Here is a 17,336-nt window from a genome sequence, read left to right as displayed (position 1 = left end):
CAGTGGCCTCTTCAGCCTCACCTCCTCCGTGTCCCCTCTGCCTGCTTGGGGGAGACTCTGCTCACACTTGGAGGCTGAGGCAGCGGGCACAATCTGATCACCTGGAAACAAGTCCCCCAACTCGACACAGACACCAGAGAGTCTCTGCCTTCTCTAGCACTGGTGGCCTCTGCACACAGCCCATCACTGCCCTGTGGGAGCAGAGAGGCAGAGCAGGGAGATGCTCCCAGGACCCTCTCCCCTTTGATCTAAGCTGGGCTACGATAGAGCAGGTGAGAGAGCCTCAGTCCCCAGGGACGCGAGATGGCTCACAGTTGTACCAAAGGGGAGAGCCTGGGCCACATTCCCAGCTGCTGCCTCTCCTGGTAGCAAATGCCATGGAGGGCTGTGTGTAATTTCAAAGTGAGTCCACAGTGAGCTCCCCAAGGGATGCCTGTGAGGCTCCCCAAGAGACACCTCCTGTGAGTGTTTCTGTATTTTCCTGTCTGCTCAACAAACACCTCCTGCGGACAGTCTGGCTGCCTGGCCCCTCCGTCTGCAGTCCTTCCCCAGGCCCACCCTGCTCAGGAGGGCACGTGTGCTTGGCTCTCTTCCTGACTGCCCTGCTTTGCTGTGTTTCAGACGCTGCTCAGGTTCAATGCCCTGCTGAGGAAGCTGCTCATTATCTTCCCCCACTTCTGCCTGGGCCGGGGCCTCATTGACCTGGCGCTGAGCCAGGCTGTGACAGACGTCTATGCCCGGTTTGGTGGGTGGCAGTAGGCCAGGAGAGCATGGCCCTGGATCCTTTGAGGCGGGAGGGCTGAAGCAGGAGTTCCTGTCCAACCTAGGCCGGGGAGGATGGGTGCGGGAGCGGGGAGCGGGCGCGGAGAGGAAGGGTTAGACACCTGGTCAGTCCGGGTAGTCCTGCTGTCTAGAAGGGATCGGAGCCAGGAAGCCTGTTTCCTGGCTGAGGAGCCACAGGAGGGGTGGAGGGCAGGCTCCACTCTTCCCTACCCTGACTTGAGAAGCCAGGATGAGACTTGTGTTCGGCTCTTGCTTGATTCCTTGCATAAGGGCTGGTCTAGCTGAGCCGAGGGTTGAAACTAGGTCTTTAGGGGGAGCTAGGGCAGCAGAGTGGGCTTAATTCCTGTCGCTTTCCGGTGGCCTCTGTCCCTAGGTGAGAAGAACTCTCCGAATCCGTTCCAATGGGACCTCATTGGGAAGAACCTGGTTGCCATGGCGGCAGAAGGGGTGGTGTACTTCCTCCTGACCCTCCTCATCCAGCACCACTTCTTCTTCACCCGATGGTACATCCATGCCGCTGCCACGAGGGTGCCAATGCCCGGGGCCTTGGCTCTACATCCACATGGCCGTCTTTCTCCCCATGAGCCCCACACCATGATGGTGTTTATGTTCCCAAAGCCTGGCTTGCTCTGAATAACACAAGAAGAAGAAAAACATTAAAATTGGCACAAAAGAATTTGTGACGACTCCAAACTTTAAAGTATTTAAAATATAATGTCATTGGTTTCAATCACTAATATTTATTCCCTCATTTAATGAGCAGATACTCATTTGAAATTGGATGATAGCATAGCAAAGCATAATGGTTAAGGGGTATTCAAAGTGCCGCTGTAGGCAGGCAGTACACAAAGGAGGCCCCTTTGCTAATTAAAGATGTGAGAGGAGGGGCAGGGCCGGGGAGGAAGGGAGTAATATGGGGTGATATGAGCTGAGTGCAGCCAGCACCAATGTGGAGAGGAGTGACAGTGCTCCCGGCCAGGAGAGGTGGCTGCCAAGCGTGCCCCAGCCCAGCCATTCTTCCCCAGGCTCCGGCCCCAGACCCTGCCTCATCCTGACGTGGGCACTCAGGTTTCCAGAAGGCAGCCCCGAGGACCCAGGGCTGACTCTGGGCCTGAGCACTTGCCCTCTCTGTCTAATGCCTCTTCTGTTGGGAGTCCTTTTGCGAATTCAAGTCTTAGGGGATAGAGAGCCAAGCTGGGGGCAGAAGTGGGGGAAGAGGCAGGAAGAAGACGGTGCTGAGGATGCTGTGCACCGGCCCGATCCTGTCCCCTGTCCTTCCTTTAGGATTGCCGTGCCCACAAAGGAGCCCATCGTGGATGAAGATGATGATGTGGCTGAAGAAAGACAAAGAATTATTAGTGGGGGAAATAAAAATGATATCTTAAGTCTAAATGAACTAACCAAGGTAAGGAAATAGGTGTGTGTTAGTTTGGAGGTGCCAGTTGGACCCCAAGATGGCACCACATTGTCATTTGCCTTCTGTAGAATAAGTGATATGACTATGCAAGTGATTTGTTTTTCTTTTCTTTTCTTTTTTTTATCCTCACCCAAGGATATTTTTTTTCATTGATTTTTAGAAAGAGTGGAAGGGAGGGGGGAGAGACAGAGAGAGAGAGAGAGAAATGTCAATGTGAGAGAGACACATCAATTGATTGCCTCCTGCACATGCCCTGACCAGGGCGGAGATTGAGCCCACAATCCGGGCATGTGCCCTTGACCAGAATTGAACCTGGGACATTTCAGTCCCCAGGCCAGTGCTCTATCCACGGAGAAAAACTGGCTTAGGCTAGTGATTCATTTTTCTAATTTTTTGTGGTCTTGTCATCTTTGTATTTAACTAGTCTTCCAAGAACATAGAATTCCATTGAATTTTCCATAGTATTAATATTGGATATTGATGCAGGGCCTCAGCCAGAGCCTCACTAAGCTGTCTCTGGTCAATTTCTGCACAGGCTCAATTTCAGGATTCCTAGAGCTCACAGCTCCTCTCTGAATGCCCTTGTTAATCTGTAACCTCTTCGTGTTGGTAGTTTTTGCCTAAGCTCGTCTTTGCTCTGTCTTGTCTTCCTTGCTCTAACCCTCTCTCAGTCCTCAGTCCAGTTTCTCTGATCTTGCAGATTTATTCAGGCACCTCCAGCCCCGCGGTGGACAGGCTGTGCGTGGGAGTCCGTCCTGGAGAGGTGGGTACTCTGCAGGTCACCCCGGAAAGGGATTCGGGAATCAGCTCCTGTGCACACCTCCCCTCCCCACCAAAGCCGAGCTATCGGGTAAACATAAAGCACAAGTCACCATAGGTCATTTTAAATTTTCTAGTAGCCACATGAAAAAGGTGAAAACAGGTGAAATTTATCTTAATTACTTATTTTATCCAATATATCTGAAATATTATCACTTCAACATATGATTCATATGAAGTATTTTATGTCCTTTTGTTTTGTTCTAGGTCTTCAGAACCTATGTCTTTTATACTTACAGCACATACCAATTCAGACTAGAAGCGGTTTTAGTGCTCAGTAGCTACTTTAGAGGAGGAAAAATCCTCTTTCCTACTACCTTCCGAGGTTCTCAGGCTCCATAAATTGCTCTGACAAAGGACAGACTAACAACAGAAAGACAAAGAGAGGTTTGTTAGCATGTGCATCACATGTACATGAGGAAACAAATGATGCAAACGGTTGGTTAGAACGTAGGCCTATCTAGCACCTTAGCAAAGGAACAATACAGTTTTAGAGAAGTGACAAGACAAAGGACAGGGACTTTAAGTTTCCAGGGTAGCAGATTGTAGGGAGGCAAATATATGGGGAACTAATGGCAAGTAATGGCTAGTTAGTAAAATGTGTTATGTGGATTCCTCTGGTGCCATCTCCAGCCTGGTAAGGGTCTAAAGTTGTCTTCAGTGATTAACTTGTCTTTACTGGTAGAGAGCAGAGGGAAAACACCTTGTAAATTTGTGTCCTACTTTTAGGCAAATAGGAGGAGGGCAGAAAGCTTTTCTTATCTCTGCTTCTCTTCAATTGCCTTCAGCTCAAACTCATCCTAATGCCAAAGAGGCATATTTGAGGGAGCATATTCTACTACTCTGCACCACATGGAGCTAGTGGCTTCCTAATGGAAGCACAGGTCTAAAATGCCCCCCAACATCCCCCCGCGCGCGCACACACACACACCTCCCCATGCACTTTCCTCTAGGGCCTGATACTCCAGACCCTCTTGGGCTCTAGGGTGAGGCCAGTTGTGTGTGTTCCCCCTCAGTGCTTTGGCCTCCTGGGAGTGAATGGAGCTGGCAAAACAACCACTTTCAAGATGCTCACTGGGGACACCACAGTAACCGCAGGCGATGCTACTGTGGCAGGCAAGAGGTAAGTGTCCCACTCATCATGTCCCAGGGTATCTCTCGTAGAAACTGGGCCGTGTCCCTGTCCCAGCATAGGGAGGGTGAGCATCAGACTCTGTATCTGAGGGTGACTCTGAGAGCCTGAAAGATCTGTACAGAGGGGTGGACTTCCCAGTGACCACAGTCCAAAACGTCTAAAATATAGACCTCTGAAAAATGGAATTGAATTGTGATTGTTAGGAGTTTCCTCTGTTGCATGGATTCTCAGAAAGTTAGGGATTTTTTTTTCTTTTTTGGTGTCATGAAGTCCCTTGAGCATTTGAAGAACTCTTGCATCTACTTTCTATAAAAAGTACACCAGGTCCCTCATTATCTATATCCACATATTTTTGCAAAGAGTTTGGGGAATTTCCTGGGCCCTAAAGCACATTTATGGCCCTACAGCACCCCTGAACCCCAGGTTGAGAACCCTGGTATGCAGCATTCTTTCTCTGAGCTTCTACATGGGGTTGGGTTCAAGGGCCTTCCGGAGCCTTATTCTGCATTGGCTATTTCTGTGCTGATGCTTGGTTTTGCCAGGCCAAGGAAACTTTATGAAAGAAAAACTGGCATGGGCCTTTGGATTCTGGAGGTTGCCTTCTGCTCTTTGTAATAAGCTGTGAGTAAACAGACTATGGACACAGGATGGAGAACAGGAGCTCACACCTGTTTGCCTCTCTCCAGCTGCTCCTTGAACAGCAGAGCTCACACACATTCGATGTGCCCAGAGGAACTCTAGGCCCTGGTTTAGAAGTGGAGTTAGGCCCTGCTCATGTCTGCCTAGTATTTGCCTGACTGAGGCCTCATCACCTAAGAGCCATCCTCAAATGGTCCAATGCCTACTGAGCAGGGGAGTCTGACCATGCTTCTCTGGTTCTCAGGCCTTCCCTGGTCATCCCTGTTGGGTCCAGAGCAAAGGGACTGGCAGGGGTGGAGTGAGACCATGGCTGGGCCTATCTCATCTGCAGATCCAGCTTAGCTTACAATCAAGCAAGTGACTTCACAATGGTAACAAAAGGAGTGCTGGTGGGAGGCAGTGTGTGGATGACAGGAGGATGTAATGGGATTTGCCATAAGACTTCAAGTTGTAGTCCAAATGGGATATAGTCTAATGCTCAGAAGTTAAAACCAAGATGAAATCTAGAAAGAAACTATAGGTTTAAGACACAGGATTGGGGTTCTCTGGTTTGGAAGCTCCAAGTACACTCCTTGCTTCCCTGGATGGTTTTAATTGGCGCAGCCATACCTGGAATTATTTTTGTCACAGTGGGAGATTGTCACAGTGAATGACTTCTCTCTGCCCCATGCTATTGCACCTATCCTTTATTCATGGACCCTAAGCTATAAGGGGAAAGGGGGAAGAGAGTAAACCAGACTAAGGACAGTTTATGTTTCATCAAGGCAATGTATTTTCTAGTGAGGGAGAATATATCAATAACTCAATTCACTTCATCTCTTCTCCCTGCCAGCCTCTTGCTTGAGGGGTGGGGGGGAGGGGGTGACCCATTTGGTTCTTCTTTCATTGACTGTATCTCTGCCAATAAATACAGATGGAGAAATTTACTTTCATTGGGAAGCATGTATCTTCTCTAGCTACTTTCCAAATGTCTGAAAGGGATCAAAAATCACTGTTCGATTTCTGAAACCTGATCTTCCTTTTGTTTTTAAACTAATATAGGAAGTGATCCAATCCAAAACCAAAGCTAATTTGGGTAACAGGTATTCAGTTTATCCTAGACAGGGAAACTGGAGGATCTGGCTGGATTCAAAGCTCAGAACTCCTGAAGTTCATGAGTTTCTAGCCAAGGGCCCTGCTTTGATTCCTCAGTGGTGTGCACGGTTCTGAAGCCAATGGGAGAAGAGAAAAGGCAGCTCCTTACTCTGTTGGCAGAGCTCCTCCAGCCCCAGCTCTCGGTTCACCCCCTCTCTGAAGGAAACTTGCTAATTGCTTTTTCTTGTTGCAGTATTTTAACCAATATTTCTGAAGTCCATCAAAGTATGGGCTACTGTCCTCAGTTTGATGCAATTGATGACCTGCTCACAGGGCGAGAACACCTTTACCTTTATGCCCGGCTTCGAGGTGTACCAGCAGAGGAAATTGAGAGGGTAAACAATGGTTTGTTGTGGCAACTTAGGAATTTGGTAAACCATATAAGGCTATCTCATAAGAGTGCAGTTATTTAGAGGTGAGAAAGCTGTAGAATGCTATCCATTCAACAAATGCTTACTGAGTGTCTACTATGTGCCAAGTACTGTTCTAGAAGAGGGGTATAACAATGAACAAAGCAGACAAAAATATCCCTGCCCTCATATCTCACAAAACAATGTATGTATTTGTCCTTTTACCCAGAGTCTCACTTCTGGGAATTTACCCTGTAGGTATGCCTCCCAAAATACAGAATGCATATGCACAAAGTTATTATTGCATTTTAGTTGGAAAACATTGGAAATTACCTAAATGTTCAGGAATAAGATGTTGGTTGAATAACTTGTAGTCTATACATACCATAAAGTCTTATGCAACTGAAAGACAGAAAGGAAGGAAGGAAGGAAGGAAGGAAGGAAGGAAGGAAGGAAGGAAGAAAGAAAGAAAGAAAGAAAGAAAGAAAGAAAGAAAGAAAGAAACTCTGTGAACTGGTATGCAGTTATTTCCAAGAGATATTTTCAAGTTAAAAAAAAGCAAAGTGCAAAAAAGTACATGTAAAATGCTTCTTATGTAAGAAACTAGGAAAAAAAAATAAGAAAGCATACATATGTCTGTTTATCTTTACAAATAGAAAGGATAAACCAGAAAACAATAAATTTCATCATTGACAAGAGGGAAATGGGTAAAAGGGAAATGGGAGGGAATGTCACTTCTCTGAGTATATATCCTTGTATAGTTGTGACTTTTGGATGCATGTTAATAATATTCTACATATTCAAAAAATAAAACTAAATAAGAATGGAAAGGGGGTAAAATGAAAACAAAAAGAAAATCCTAACTCTGAAAGCAAACTGAAGCAAATTAACCCAATTTTATTTCAAGATAAATATTATTTGCAGGAGGGGAGGGGAAAGAACTAATACAAGTAGCTGATGCTGCAGTACGTGACTATTTATCCTCAGTCTTAAGTGGAGCAGAGGGGGAAAACTACAAACAAATTCTGAGCTCTTTTCAGTCTATTTTTTATAGAAGGATGAGCAAAGCCGTTCTGAAACAACTTAAATGTGATTTGGGGTTAAGTAAATGAATAAATGTGCTAATGCTATTGGGAGCCAGAGTTCTCACTGTGGAAGAAGGGACATACAAATATGGAAAAGGGGAAGGCAAAAAGTTACTCTGTGGAGATGGATTAGAATTTGAGATATTACTGTAAACTCATGAAATATTTATATACACAAGTTTGTGCATACATGCATAATGTGTTCCTGTATATTGCACATATGCATGTATATGTATATGCATATATGTGTGTATGTTTGTGTATGTGTAACTGAAAGGGCTAAGAAGGAAAAATATCCCAGTAGCAATGGGCACACTTAGTGCCCAAGTTTTGGTATCTAATACCATCCCCACTGAAAGAAACTGTGACTCTTTAAACAAATGACAAATTCCAGGTCTGGAACAGCATAGGTATTGAATGAGCCTGGAAAATCTTATGCCAGGAGTAAAGAAGAGCTTAAGAAAACACAATAGAGGCATGTCACAGTTCACAGAAGCCATCTAAAAGGGGCTCCCAATGGCCGGGTATGGGACCATTTAGACATCGCAATAATTGAATACTATAATAAATTATAAAACACCGAGGTGGGGGATAGGAATTCGTAAGTCAATGCTATTAAATAGATAAATAAATAAACAGGAGATAGTGGAGGGTTCTTGCATACAGTGAAATACCTATCGACAACTGGAAGAAGTTATGGAATCAGAAAATCATTTTGCAATGATTATAGTAAATATTGGATTACACAAGAATTATCAATGGTTGCTAAATATAGGGGACTTTTTAAATAAGAAGCAAGATATTTGTATAATTTTAAAAAATATCTTCCATAGATTGCTTATTGGTTGAGAGGGGGAAGCATAATCACTTTCAATGGAGGAATTAGGCAACACCTTAACTGGGTGATCAAAATTAATATTACTGGAGAGGAAGATGGATAGCTCATGCCAGATACAATATCCTGAGAAGGACACAATTTCACTTACATAATATTCTGATTGGAAATGTATAAACCTACTTACCATGAGGAAACATCAGATAAACTCTAGAGGAACATTCTATTTTTAAAAAATACAGGGGCTGTAATCTTCAAAATAATCAGTCATAAAGAACAAAGAGCCCTAACTGGTTTGGCTCAGTGGATAGAGCGTTGACTGAAAAGTCCCAGGTTTGATTCCAGTCAAGGGCATGTACCTTGGTTGCAGGCACATCCCCAGTAGGGGGTGTGCAGGAGGCAGCTGATTGATGTTTTTCTCTCATCGATGTTTCAAACTCTCTATCCCTCTCTCTTCCTCTCTGTAAAAAAATCAATAAATATATATATATATTTTTTTTTAAAAAGAACAAAGAAAGACTATGGAAATGTTCCTGCTCACAGGAGGCTAAGTAGACACAATGGACACTAGACCGCATCTTGCACTGGAGAGAAAATAATGCAGTGAAGGGTATTGTTGGGCCCATTGATAAAACTGAACTATGAACAGAAGATTAGATAATAGGATAGTAACAATGCTAAGTTTACTGACATGTGAAACTATATTGTGGTTATGCATGAGAATAATATTATTCTTAGAAAATAGACTCTGAAGTATTCAGGAGCGAAGGGCCAAGATGTATGTTTGAGTCTGAGAAAATTGTGTGTGTGTATGTGTATGTAAGTGTGTGTGTGTGAGTGTGTGTGTGTGAGTGTGTGTGTGTGTGTGTGTATGTGTGTGTGTATGTGAGTGTGTGTGTGTATAAGAGAGAGTAAAGGGTTTATGAGTGTTCTTTGTACTATTCTCATTTTTACACTTTCCTGTAAGTTTGAAAGGATTCCAAATAAAAAGTTAAAAATGGAGCTACATTCTAGCGGGAGGGACAGATAACAATAGATGATAAGTAAATAAAATATACAGCATATTTGTGAATGAAAAATCCATTGCTCCTACAGTGTGGGCAATAAGCGGTAACTCTCCACACCCATAAAGCAGGCAAGAATTGTTGCTGTCAGGTTGGCACACTGAGGTAGGGTGGCCCAGGGAAAACCTCACAGAGGAAGTGAACTCTGAGTGGAGACATGAGGAGCTGAGAGAGGGGCCACGTGGATATCTGGGGGAAGAACATTCCAGGCAGAGGTACAACTGCACAGGCAGAAGCATTGTGGGCTTATCTCCACTGACTTCCCTAGTTTCACTCCCACGCACATGTTATTCTCCATCACACACCTGTTATTCTCCATCAGAGTTCCCTGTAGAGTTCCCTCAAAGCACTGTTATAATCTGTCATTATTCTGTTTATTTTGATTGTCTGTTGCACCACCCCCAGCTGTGAGTACAAGATCAGTGGCTATGTTTACCATTACCCTCCAGTGCCTAGAACAGAGCCTGGTTCATAGGGGGTGCTCAGTAAGTATATATTTGGTGCAGAAGACCTCAAGCGTGACCCTGTGGAGGGGTGGAATCAATGAGACCCATCACTCTTAAACAGACACTAGGGCTCTTCCTCTTTCCCTCCTAGCCATAGTTTGGGACGCTGGGTGCTGCTATTTGTAAGGCTGAAGCCCATTTCTCAGGGGGCTGCACCCAGTGGGTGCTGAGCGGACCAAGCTGAATCTAAGGCACAGAGTGGAAAGAAGACACCTGGTCCTTATAGCCTGTGCCAGAGCACATGAGCCAGCAGGTGGCTCTGTCGTCCTAGATATGTGAGCTCTGGGAGCCCAAGGCTTTGAATGGGTGGAGGTCTGAGATGTTTGCTTGTCTTCCTCTTCCCTAGGTGGCAAACCGGAGTATTCAGAGCCTGGGCCTGTCTCTCTATGGGGACCGCCGGGCCGGCACCTACAGTGGGGGCAATAAGCGGAAACTCTCCACAGCCATTGCCCTGATCGGCTGCCCACCGCTGGTGCTGCTGGTGAGGGGCCCGTGACCTATGGGGATAGGCGGACCCAAGGGTGGGAACCGAGTGATGCATGACTGTGATTGGGTCAGCAGATTAGAAAATGCAGTGGTCTGTTTTTGTCTGGACCGTTCATTTAGAACCAACCAGCTCAGTGTTTGGTGCATAGCACTTGGGAAACGTTCTCACTCTGAGCCCCTGGGAAGTCTCTTGTGGGGCCACAGGCTCACAGCAGGACGGCCAGCCCCTTGTGGGGTGTGGGCATCGGCTCAGAAAGGGCTACTGCCGGGGAAGGTCTGCTTGGGGCTTGGACAGGAGCAGGAGCCTGGCCAGAGGCTCAGGTGGCTCTCACTCGGAGCTGGAGGCCCCGTGCTCATAAGATCTGGGGTTTCTGAGGCCATGGGTTTCAGAACTTGGAGGAAGCCAGAAAAGTCCCCTAAGCTATCTCCTTGCCACCTTGCAAACATGTGTAAGGTTTGGGGGTTTGTCATTTGCTTGTTTGTTTTTAAGGTAATTCTCCTTTGCCTTAATCAACTTTAACCCTTTCCTGCAAGGAAATGGGCTAGAGGTGGGCCCAATCTGTCCTTATTCTCCCAATCTGCCACCTGCCTTGCACACTCTGTGCCCAGGTACCCTGGGTCTCACCCCACTGGGGAGTGACTTGTGCATTGTCTGCCAGAGATAATGCTCAGAGGAAGCCAACCATAGGGGGTGCAGTAAGCCAGGCCCCTGCCCTCTGCCTCCCCACAGGATGAGCCCACCACAGGCATGGACCCTCAGGCACGCCGCATGCTGTGGAACACCATCGTGAGCATCATCAGAGAAGGGAGGGCTGTGGTCCTCACGTCCCACAGGCAAGGGATTCGCAGGGGCTGGGGTGGAGCAGGCAGGTGGCTGGGGGTCCGCCACCCCTCACTCCTCTCTCCGACCCCGCAGCATGGAAGAATGTGAGGCCCTGTGTACCCGGCTGGCCATCATGGTGAAAGGCACCTTTCAGTGTCTGGGTACCATTCAGCACCTCAAGTACAAGTAAGGAGATGGCGAGGCAGAGGGCTCCTTTGTTACCTTCAGTAGGGGTGCGGGGCGGGGCGGGGGTGGGGGGGGTCAACTAGGCCCTGTGCTTTCTACCTACACTTGGGAGGGTCCTGCCCCCTCACCACCAGCAGAGGCCAGTGTAGCCAGGACTCATTCTGCATCAGCAAATAGAGAAAGCCATTGTGCTGAAAGAAACTCTCTCTACTGGGCTAAGTGTCTTTGGCTGAAGGCTCCCGAGTCTCTAGATGGAGCCTTCTGATTGGGGCGGGAGTATATCTTGGCTGGGAGGAGGGAGAGTCATTACCACTACCTCATTATTCTACCACTTGTCCCAACAAATCCAGGACCAACGGCCTATTTAATAAGAACCCACAACCAACTTAGGAATGGTTAGGAGACTAAACAGCCCAAGAATTACCTTTCCTTTCTGGAATGTCATACACTTTGAGGTTTGAGAAATGACCATGTATCATACAACAAACCAGGAATGCCAGTAATCTTCAATATATTGTCCATGGTACATTGCTGTGACTAATGTAGTATTAATAATGGTTTCTGCAAAGCTGATAATCGGTTAAAATAAAATTATGCCAATAATGCCATGCCATACTCCCTTGAATTCTGGTATACATTATAAACTAGGAAGGGTTGATTTATAGTCATCACTTGTTTGTTTAGCAAATGCTTTCTGAGATCCTGGAATATAAAAGTCACCGTGCCGGTTGGTGAAGGAACAGCACATAACCCACCTTATCTAAGCCGAGATGACCCCTAGGAGTGTGTGGCACGGTACCCATCATTCCTACCTGCATCAGGGCAGGTTGATGGTTGAGAGAAAGGCTAGTAGATTAGCTGCATTTGCATATTTGAGCCATGATTTCTTGAGCAACTACAGCTTGGACACTGCACAGACATCTAGGGGGACTTCTGCATGTGAGGTCACCAGACCTGTGCTGGCAAGGTCCTGTGTCTGCTGCTGGAGACACGGCCGTTCCCTCCTCCTTTCCCCCCACTCTTCACGATCCCCATGGGAGAGCAGGTGAGAGGGACTCTTCCCCGTGTGGAGGGACAGTTTTCAGAGCGGGAAGGCAGAGGCACTTTATGTGGAGGGGAGGAACCCTTGGTCACAGAGGGAACACTGAAGGGAACTCTGTGGACCTTTCTTTATCCACATTGGGTGACCTGGTGAGGGAGGAGGGAAGCACCTGGCCCTGGCAGCTCCATTGGTTTTGGGAGCTTCCACAGGGAAGTGCTTGCTTTCCAAGCCTTTGCTCCCACCTGGCCAGCCTCTTAAAGGGCCAGGCAGCCTTTCCACCACTGAATGAGCACTGGCCCCACGTGCCTTCATGGGCAGGTCCGTGATCTCCTAAGGGAGCTAAAACACCTTTGGCTTCAGCAAGCGTGTGAGCGGTAAAGGAGCAGGGAACATCCATGCCTCAGGAGTGGGACACAGGAAGCTTGACATAAGTCTGATGACCCACTGAGCCACAAATAGACATTTAATCTCTAAAATCTAGTATCAAACTATTTCTCCAGGAACTATCATGGGTCTTTTCCTCCTAGTTCTAAACATGCACAAAAGGTTTATAGGGTGACCTTTAACCCCCAATACTTTGGATGAGTCTATTCCTGATTTTGAGACTGCCTTAGACCCAACTACTAACGGGCCTGTACCACGCTGTGGTGGGCGTCCATAGGTTCGGAGATGGCTACATCGTCACAATGAAGATCAAATCTCCAAAGGACGACTTGCTTCCCGACCTGAACCCCGTGGAGCAGTTCTTCCAGGGGAACTTCCCGGGCAGCGTGCAGAGGGAGAGGCACCACAACCTGCTCCAGTTCCAGGTCCCCTCCTCCTCCCTGGCCAGGATCTTCCGGCTGCTCATCTCCCACAGGGACAGCCTGCTCATCGAGGAGTACTCGGTCACACAGACCACGCTGGACCAGGCAAGTCCCCGAAGGGAGCCGGGTGCAGAGCAGGGCTATGCAAAGTCCCCACCGAACAGCCCAACCAGGGCTGGAATCCCCACCACAGGGAGGCAGGACATGCCTGAGGTTTAACCTCTGGGCATCTGTCCATTAGGGTAAAACTCAGTCTGTCAGAAATTGTTGTCTAACACTATTTTAGTCATCAGCAGATTTCACTGAGTTTGCTTCATCCTTCCCCTCTACACTATGACTTTATTTCAACCTTCCTCGTTTGTCATGGTACCATTTTTTTTCAAGTCAACTTTTTTGATGCTTAATTTACATATAATAAATGCACCCATTTAAGGTGTACAGTTCGGTGAGTTTTGGTAAACATGTGTGCCATGTATCAGGTTTTTTCAATGTGATCTTTTTATTGTGGTAAAATACTAGTATACATAACATAATTACCTATTATAAGTGTATAATCCAGTAGCATTAAGTACATTCACGTTGTCCACATAATCACCATGCATCCCAAGAAATTGTTCATCTTCCCAAATTAATACTCTGTATCCATTAAACAACAGCCTCCACCCCTGCCACTTAATGCTGACTACTCCCACTGTTCTACTGAATGCTGACTACACTCATACCTCATCTAAATGGAATTAGGCAGCATTTTATCCCCTTTGTCTAGCTTATTGCACTTGACATAATGTCTTCAAGAATCATCCACGTTGTAGCATGTGTCAGAATATCCTTCTTTTAAAGGCTGAGTAATATTCTGTTGTATGTCTGTAGCATGTTTTATTTATCCATCTGGACATTTGAGTTTTTTCTGGGGTATTTTGTTGCTGCTGTGTGTTTATTTTAAGTAGACATCCTTAGAGACTATGCAATAAAGCACTGACATCGGCAAGTCTCCAATAGCCTTTGAGGAGCCGGCTCAACAGCACCTTCTCAGCCATAAGCAGAGGAAGGCATGAGCAGGAATCATGGCCACACTGTACATTGAATAAAGGACAGAGGGGAGATGAGATCAGATCCTGTTCTGTTTCTTGCTTTTAGTTTCTTCTTTAGAGGCTTAGAAGGATGCTGCTACTTGGGATCTGCCTTGCCTTGTTACCCCACATCCTTTGAATCCTCCCAGGGGCACTCCTATGGCTCAGCTCGGAATTCTAAGAAACAAGCCCTGTGCAGGGCCCTGTTGGCCGGGCCCCTCAGGAGGGCCAGCCTCCCCTCCTGCAGCACACAAGCTGCTCCAGCAGGGCTGCATATGGACTGGAAAAGAGAAAGCCCAGTGCGGGGTGGGGAGGTGGGTGTGTGAGTGGAGGGGACCAATCTTCTCTTTTTGTGCTCATATACCTATTCTTGCTGTTTCTTTGCCTTCAGGTATTTGTGAACTTTGCTAAGCAGCACACTGAAACTCACGACCTCCCTTTGCACCCCCGAGCTGCTGGAGCCAGCGGACAAGCCAAGGTACCCGCCACGCTTTCCCAGCCCACTGCTTGGTCCACTGGGCCTGAGGGCCTCCAAGGCTCAGATATGCCTCCTGCAGAGAGCCCCGCCCAACCACACACACTGCGTGTCCCCCTACCTCTCTCCCCCTGCGTGTCCCCCTACCTCTCTCCCCCAGTTGTGTGCTAAAGGACTTGCAATTGATAGTGGTGTGGGATCCTCTTATAATCAGGAAACACTTTGGGTGGTATGGGAGAGCATTTTTAAGAAGAATTTTCCCAATTATTTTCGCAGCAAAAAATAATTTAGATTTTGGAAATTAGAAGCAGGGAAAATAGGAAAAAATATTAAAATGTCTTGATTGTTGGGATACTTGACATCTATGTCTGGTCATGTGTTTGACTTTCAGAGGAAAGGAATTAAGTAGCACTTCATTCGAATGGTACTTAGAGTTGGTTAAAGTGAGCATTGTCTGTTTTAGGGAGAGAGCTCTTTGTTCTTTATAAAATTATAAAAGAAAGATGAGGAGGAAGAAGCAATCAATAGAAGGTATGTATTCTGGCCTGTGATAACTCATGGGATAGTTGCTTCCAGTTCTTGCCATGGCATCACATCCCAGCACGCCTACCCCTTTCCAGTTCCCAAAAGAGGGAGAGAGAGAGAGAGAGAGAAGAGAGAGAGGAGAGAGAGAGAGAGAGAGAGAGAGAGAGAGAGAGAGAGAGAGAGAGAGAGAGAGTCCTGGAAGAGGCACCAGGTGCCTTGGTTTAAGCCTGGGATGATAAGAGGACAAACTATCTCAGTCATTCTCTCTAGACTGACCTGGAGAGCAAATCAAATAAAATCAAAGCACTTTTCCAACCAGCAAAGATGTGCAAAACCTTATTTCCCATAAAATTCTCATTCCTCCCACCAGTTTCTAGTTGCAAGGAAACCAAATACTGCCAATATTGGACATACTCCCTTCCAAGGCCATGCTTAGGATGAATGTCCCCTTCCTTTGCCTAGTAGAGACCTAGGAGCGCTGGGCAGTGGGAAGTGCAGGAGCCTCTGCACTTGGCAAGGTTGACTTGGCCCCTGTCTCCCCAGAGGGCCCAGGAATGTCTGAGCAAAGGTACCTGTCCAGGGAAAGTTAGCGTGACTAAGATTTTCCAGCCACTCTTTCTCATAGAACTGTCTTTAACCTGCTGTTTACACTGTAGAAAACTAGTCTTTGAAAGCCATTTGCAGTATGAATCCATTTTATGGCTTAGAATATATTATTGGTTAGCAAAAGTATTGCCTAGAACTATCAATGTCTTCCCAACCCCCACCAGGGATATTCTCTCTTAAAGGGCTACTACCAAGCCATCTCTGGGCCAGGTGAGGGGAGCTGAGGGTTAATGACTATAGCAATTCATGTCCAACCTGTCTTCCTGGCTTTTAAGACAGGAAGAGCCTGGTCACTTTCTAGGACTAAAAAGCAAACCTAAGACACCATGGCAGCCTTTGGAAACCACCCAGAGGTGGAACTTCCTCTGAGATGTGAGCATGTACCACCCAGAGGGCGTGAGCCTCATGACGTCTGCACCTTAGAGCCAGACAGACCTGAGGGGTCAGCTGGCCCACACTGTTCACAGACACGGAAACAGCACAGCCCTAACCTTGGGCATCGGACAGAATCACAGTGCCCTTGGCTGAGCTTCCGCCAAGGATTAATTGATGGCTAGTTAACTTTTAAAATCTAAACGCTGTTGTACCATCTCTTCAGAAAGGCAGGATGACAAAAATCTGTCTGGTCTCTGTCCGCAGGTCTGACCTCCTCCCACACTGCCGTTCTCTGCAGCAGGAAAGGAGCGCTGGGCAGCGGGAAGTGCAGGAGCCTCTGCCACGTGGCCGCCCGAGCCGACCAGCCAGCCTCAGTAAGGCCTCGGCAGCAGGAACGAACACGTGGGCACACAGATCCCCAAAGGGGCTTTCTCAGAAGGAAGCCGAATGGGACACCTCATGGTGAAAGTGACCCTCCTCATCCACACCACAGAGGTAGAAGCCCACTGCATCCTACTGGGAGCTTTGATCTGGACATCACTCTCACGTCAAGTGGATCTGCTTTTCTGTATGTGTATGTGCGTCTGTTTTATTTTTAAGGAGAAAATAAAATGCAAACGTATTTATCACACACTGTCTATGTTCACTGACCCCTGGTGTGCACCATCTGCATAATTTGGGCCGAGCAGCTTCCTGTCGTTGCGTGAGCTTCTGTGAGGGTCATTGCCGCAGGAGTGCCCGTCATGGCAGGATTCTCAAACTGGGGGGAAGTGAATGGACTCATCTTGATATTCATGCCAAGTCTGCTCTGTAGGGTTTGAAGGAAACACCCAGTGGCGATGCATGTGAGCATTAGCCATTGTTACCTGGGTATTATTTGAATCTCGGTTTCACATCTGTTTGCTCAGCTCATTTGAGTGCCTACCTCATGGGTGCAATTCAGACAGGAGAAGACGAGGCAAGGGCAGGTGAGAGTGGATCTTGGGTTGGATGTGAGATCCCACATGTCTTTGTAGCTGGTTAAGATGGCAAGGCCTCATTCGCACAGTGCCCGGCCATTTCCAGAGCTCACGTGTGCTCTTCTGCAGTGACGATAGGAGGCAGTGGTCACAGGACACCTCATTGTTCCTGTAAAAACAGACCAAGAAATAAAAGTTTTGAGCCAAATCATTTCA

At 47.0% G+C, this 17,336-nt stretch overlaps 1 protein-coding gene across 1 annotated transcript in view; it reads left to right on the top strand.

Annotated features, from left to right (window-relative positions):
- The window catches only part of LOC103290201 (retinal-specific phospholipid-transporting ATPase ABCA4), a 121,251-nt gene extending 104,477 nt beyond the window's left edge, over positions 1-16,774 (top strand). Inside the window, exons 39-50 of the mRNA XM_054721398.1 lie at positions 622-745; positions 1,157-1,286; positions 2,068-2,188; positions 2,901-2,963; positions 4,036-4,142; positions 6,121-6,262; positions 10,114-10,248; positions 10,984-11,087; positions 11,170-11,262; positions 12,966-13,215; positions 14,572-14,658; positions 16,426-16,774. Of these exons, the coding sequence (XP_054577373.1) occupies positions 622-745; positions 1,157-1,286; positions 2,068-2,188; positions 2,901-2,963; positions 4,036-4,142; positions 6,121-6,262; positions 10,114-10,248; positions 10,984-11,087; positions 11,170-11,262; positions 12,966-13,215; positions 14,572-14,658; positions 16,426-16,431 (1,362 nt within the window). The 3' untranslated portion in view covers positions 16,432-16,774. The remainder of the gene's footprint in view (positions 1-621; positions 746-1,156; positions 1,287-2,067; positions 2,189-2,900; positions 2,964-4,035; positions 4,143-6,120; positions 6,263-10,113; positions 10,249-10,983; positions 11,088-11,169; positions 11,263-12,965; positions 13,216-14,571; positions 14,659-16,425) is intronic.
- Positions 16,775-17,336: the final 562 nt, after the last annotated feature.

The sequence above is a fragment of the Eptesicus fuscus genome, chromosome 9 (assembly GCF_027574615.1).
Source record: "Eptesicus fuscus isolate TK198812 chromosome 9, DD_ASM_mEF_20220401, whole genome shotgun sequence".
NCBI lineage: Eukaryota > Metazoa > Chordata > Mammalia > Chiroptera > Vespertilionidae > Eptesicus > Eptesicus fuscus.
This window is presented reverse-complemented; position numbering and strand designations above follow the sequence as displayed.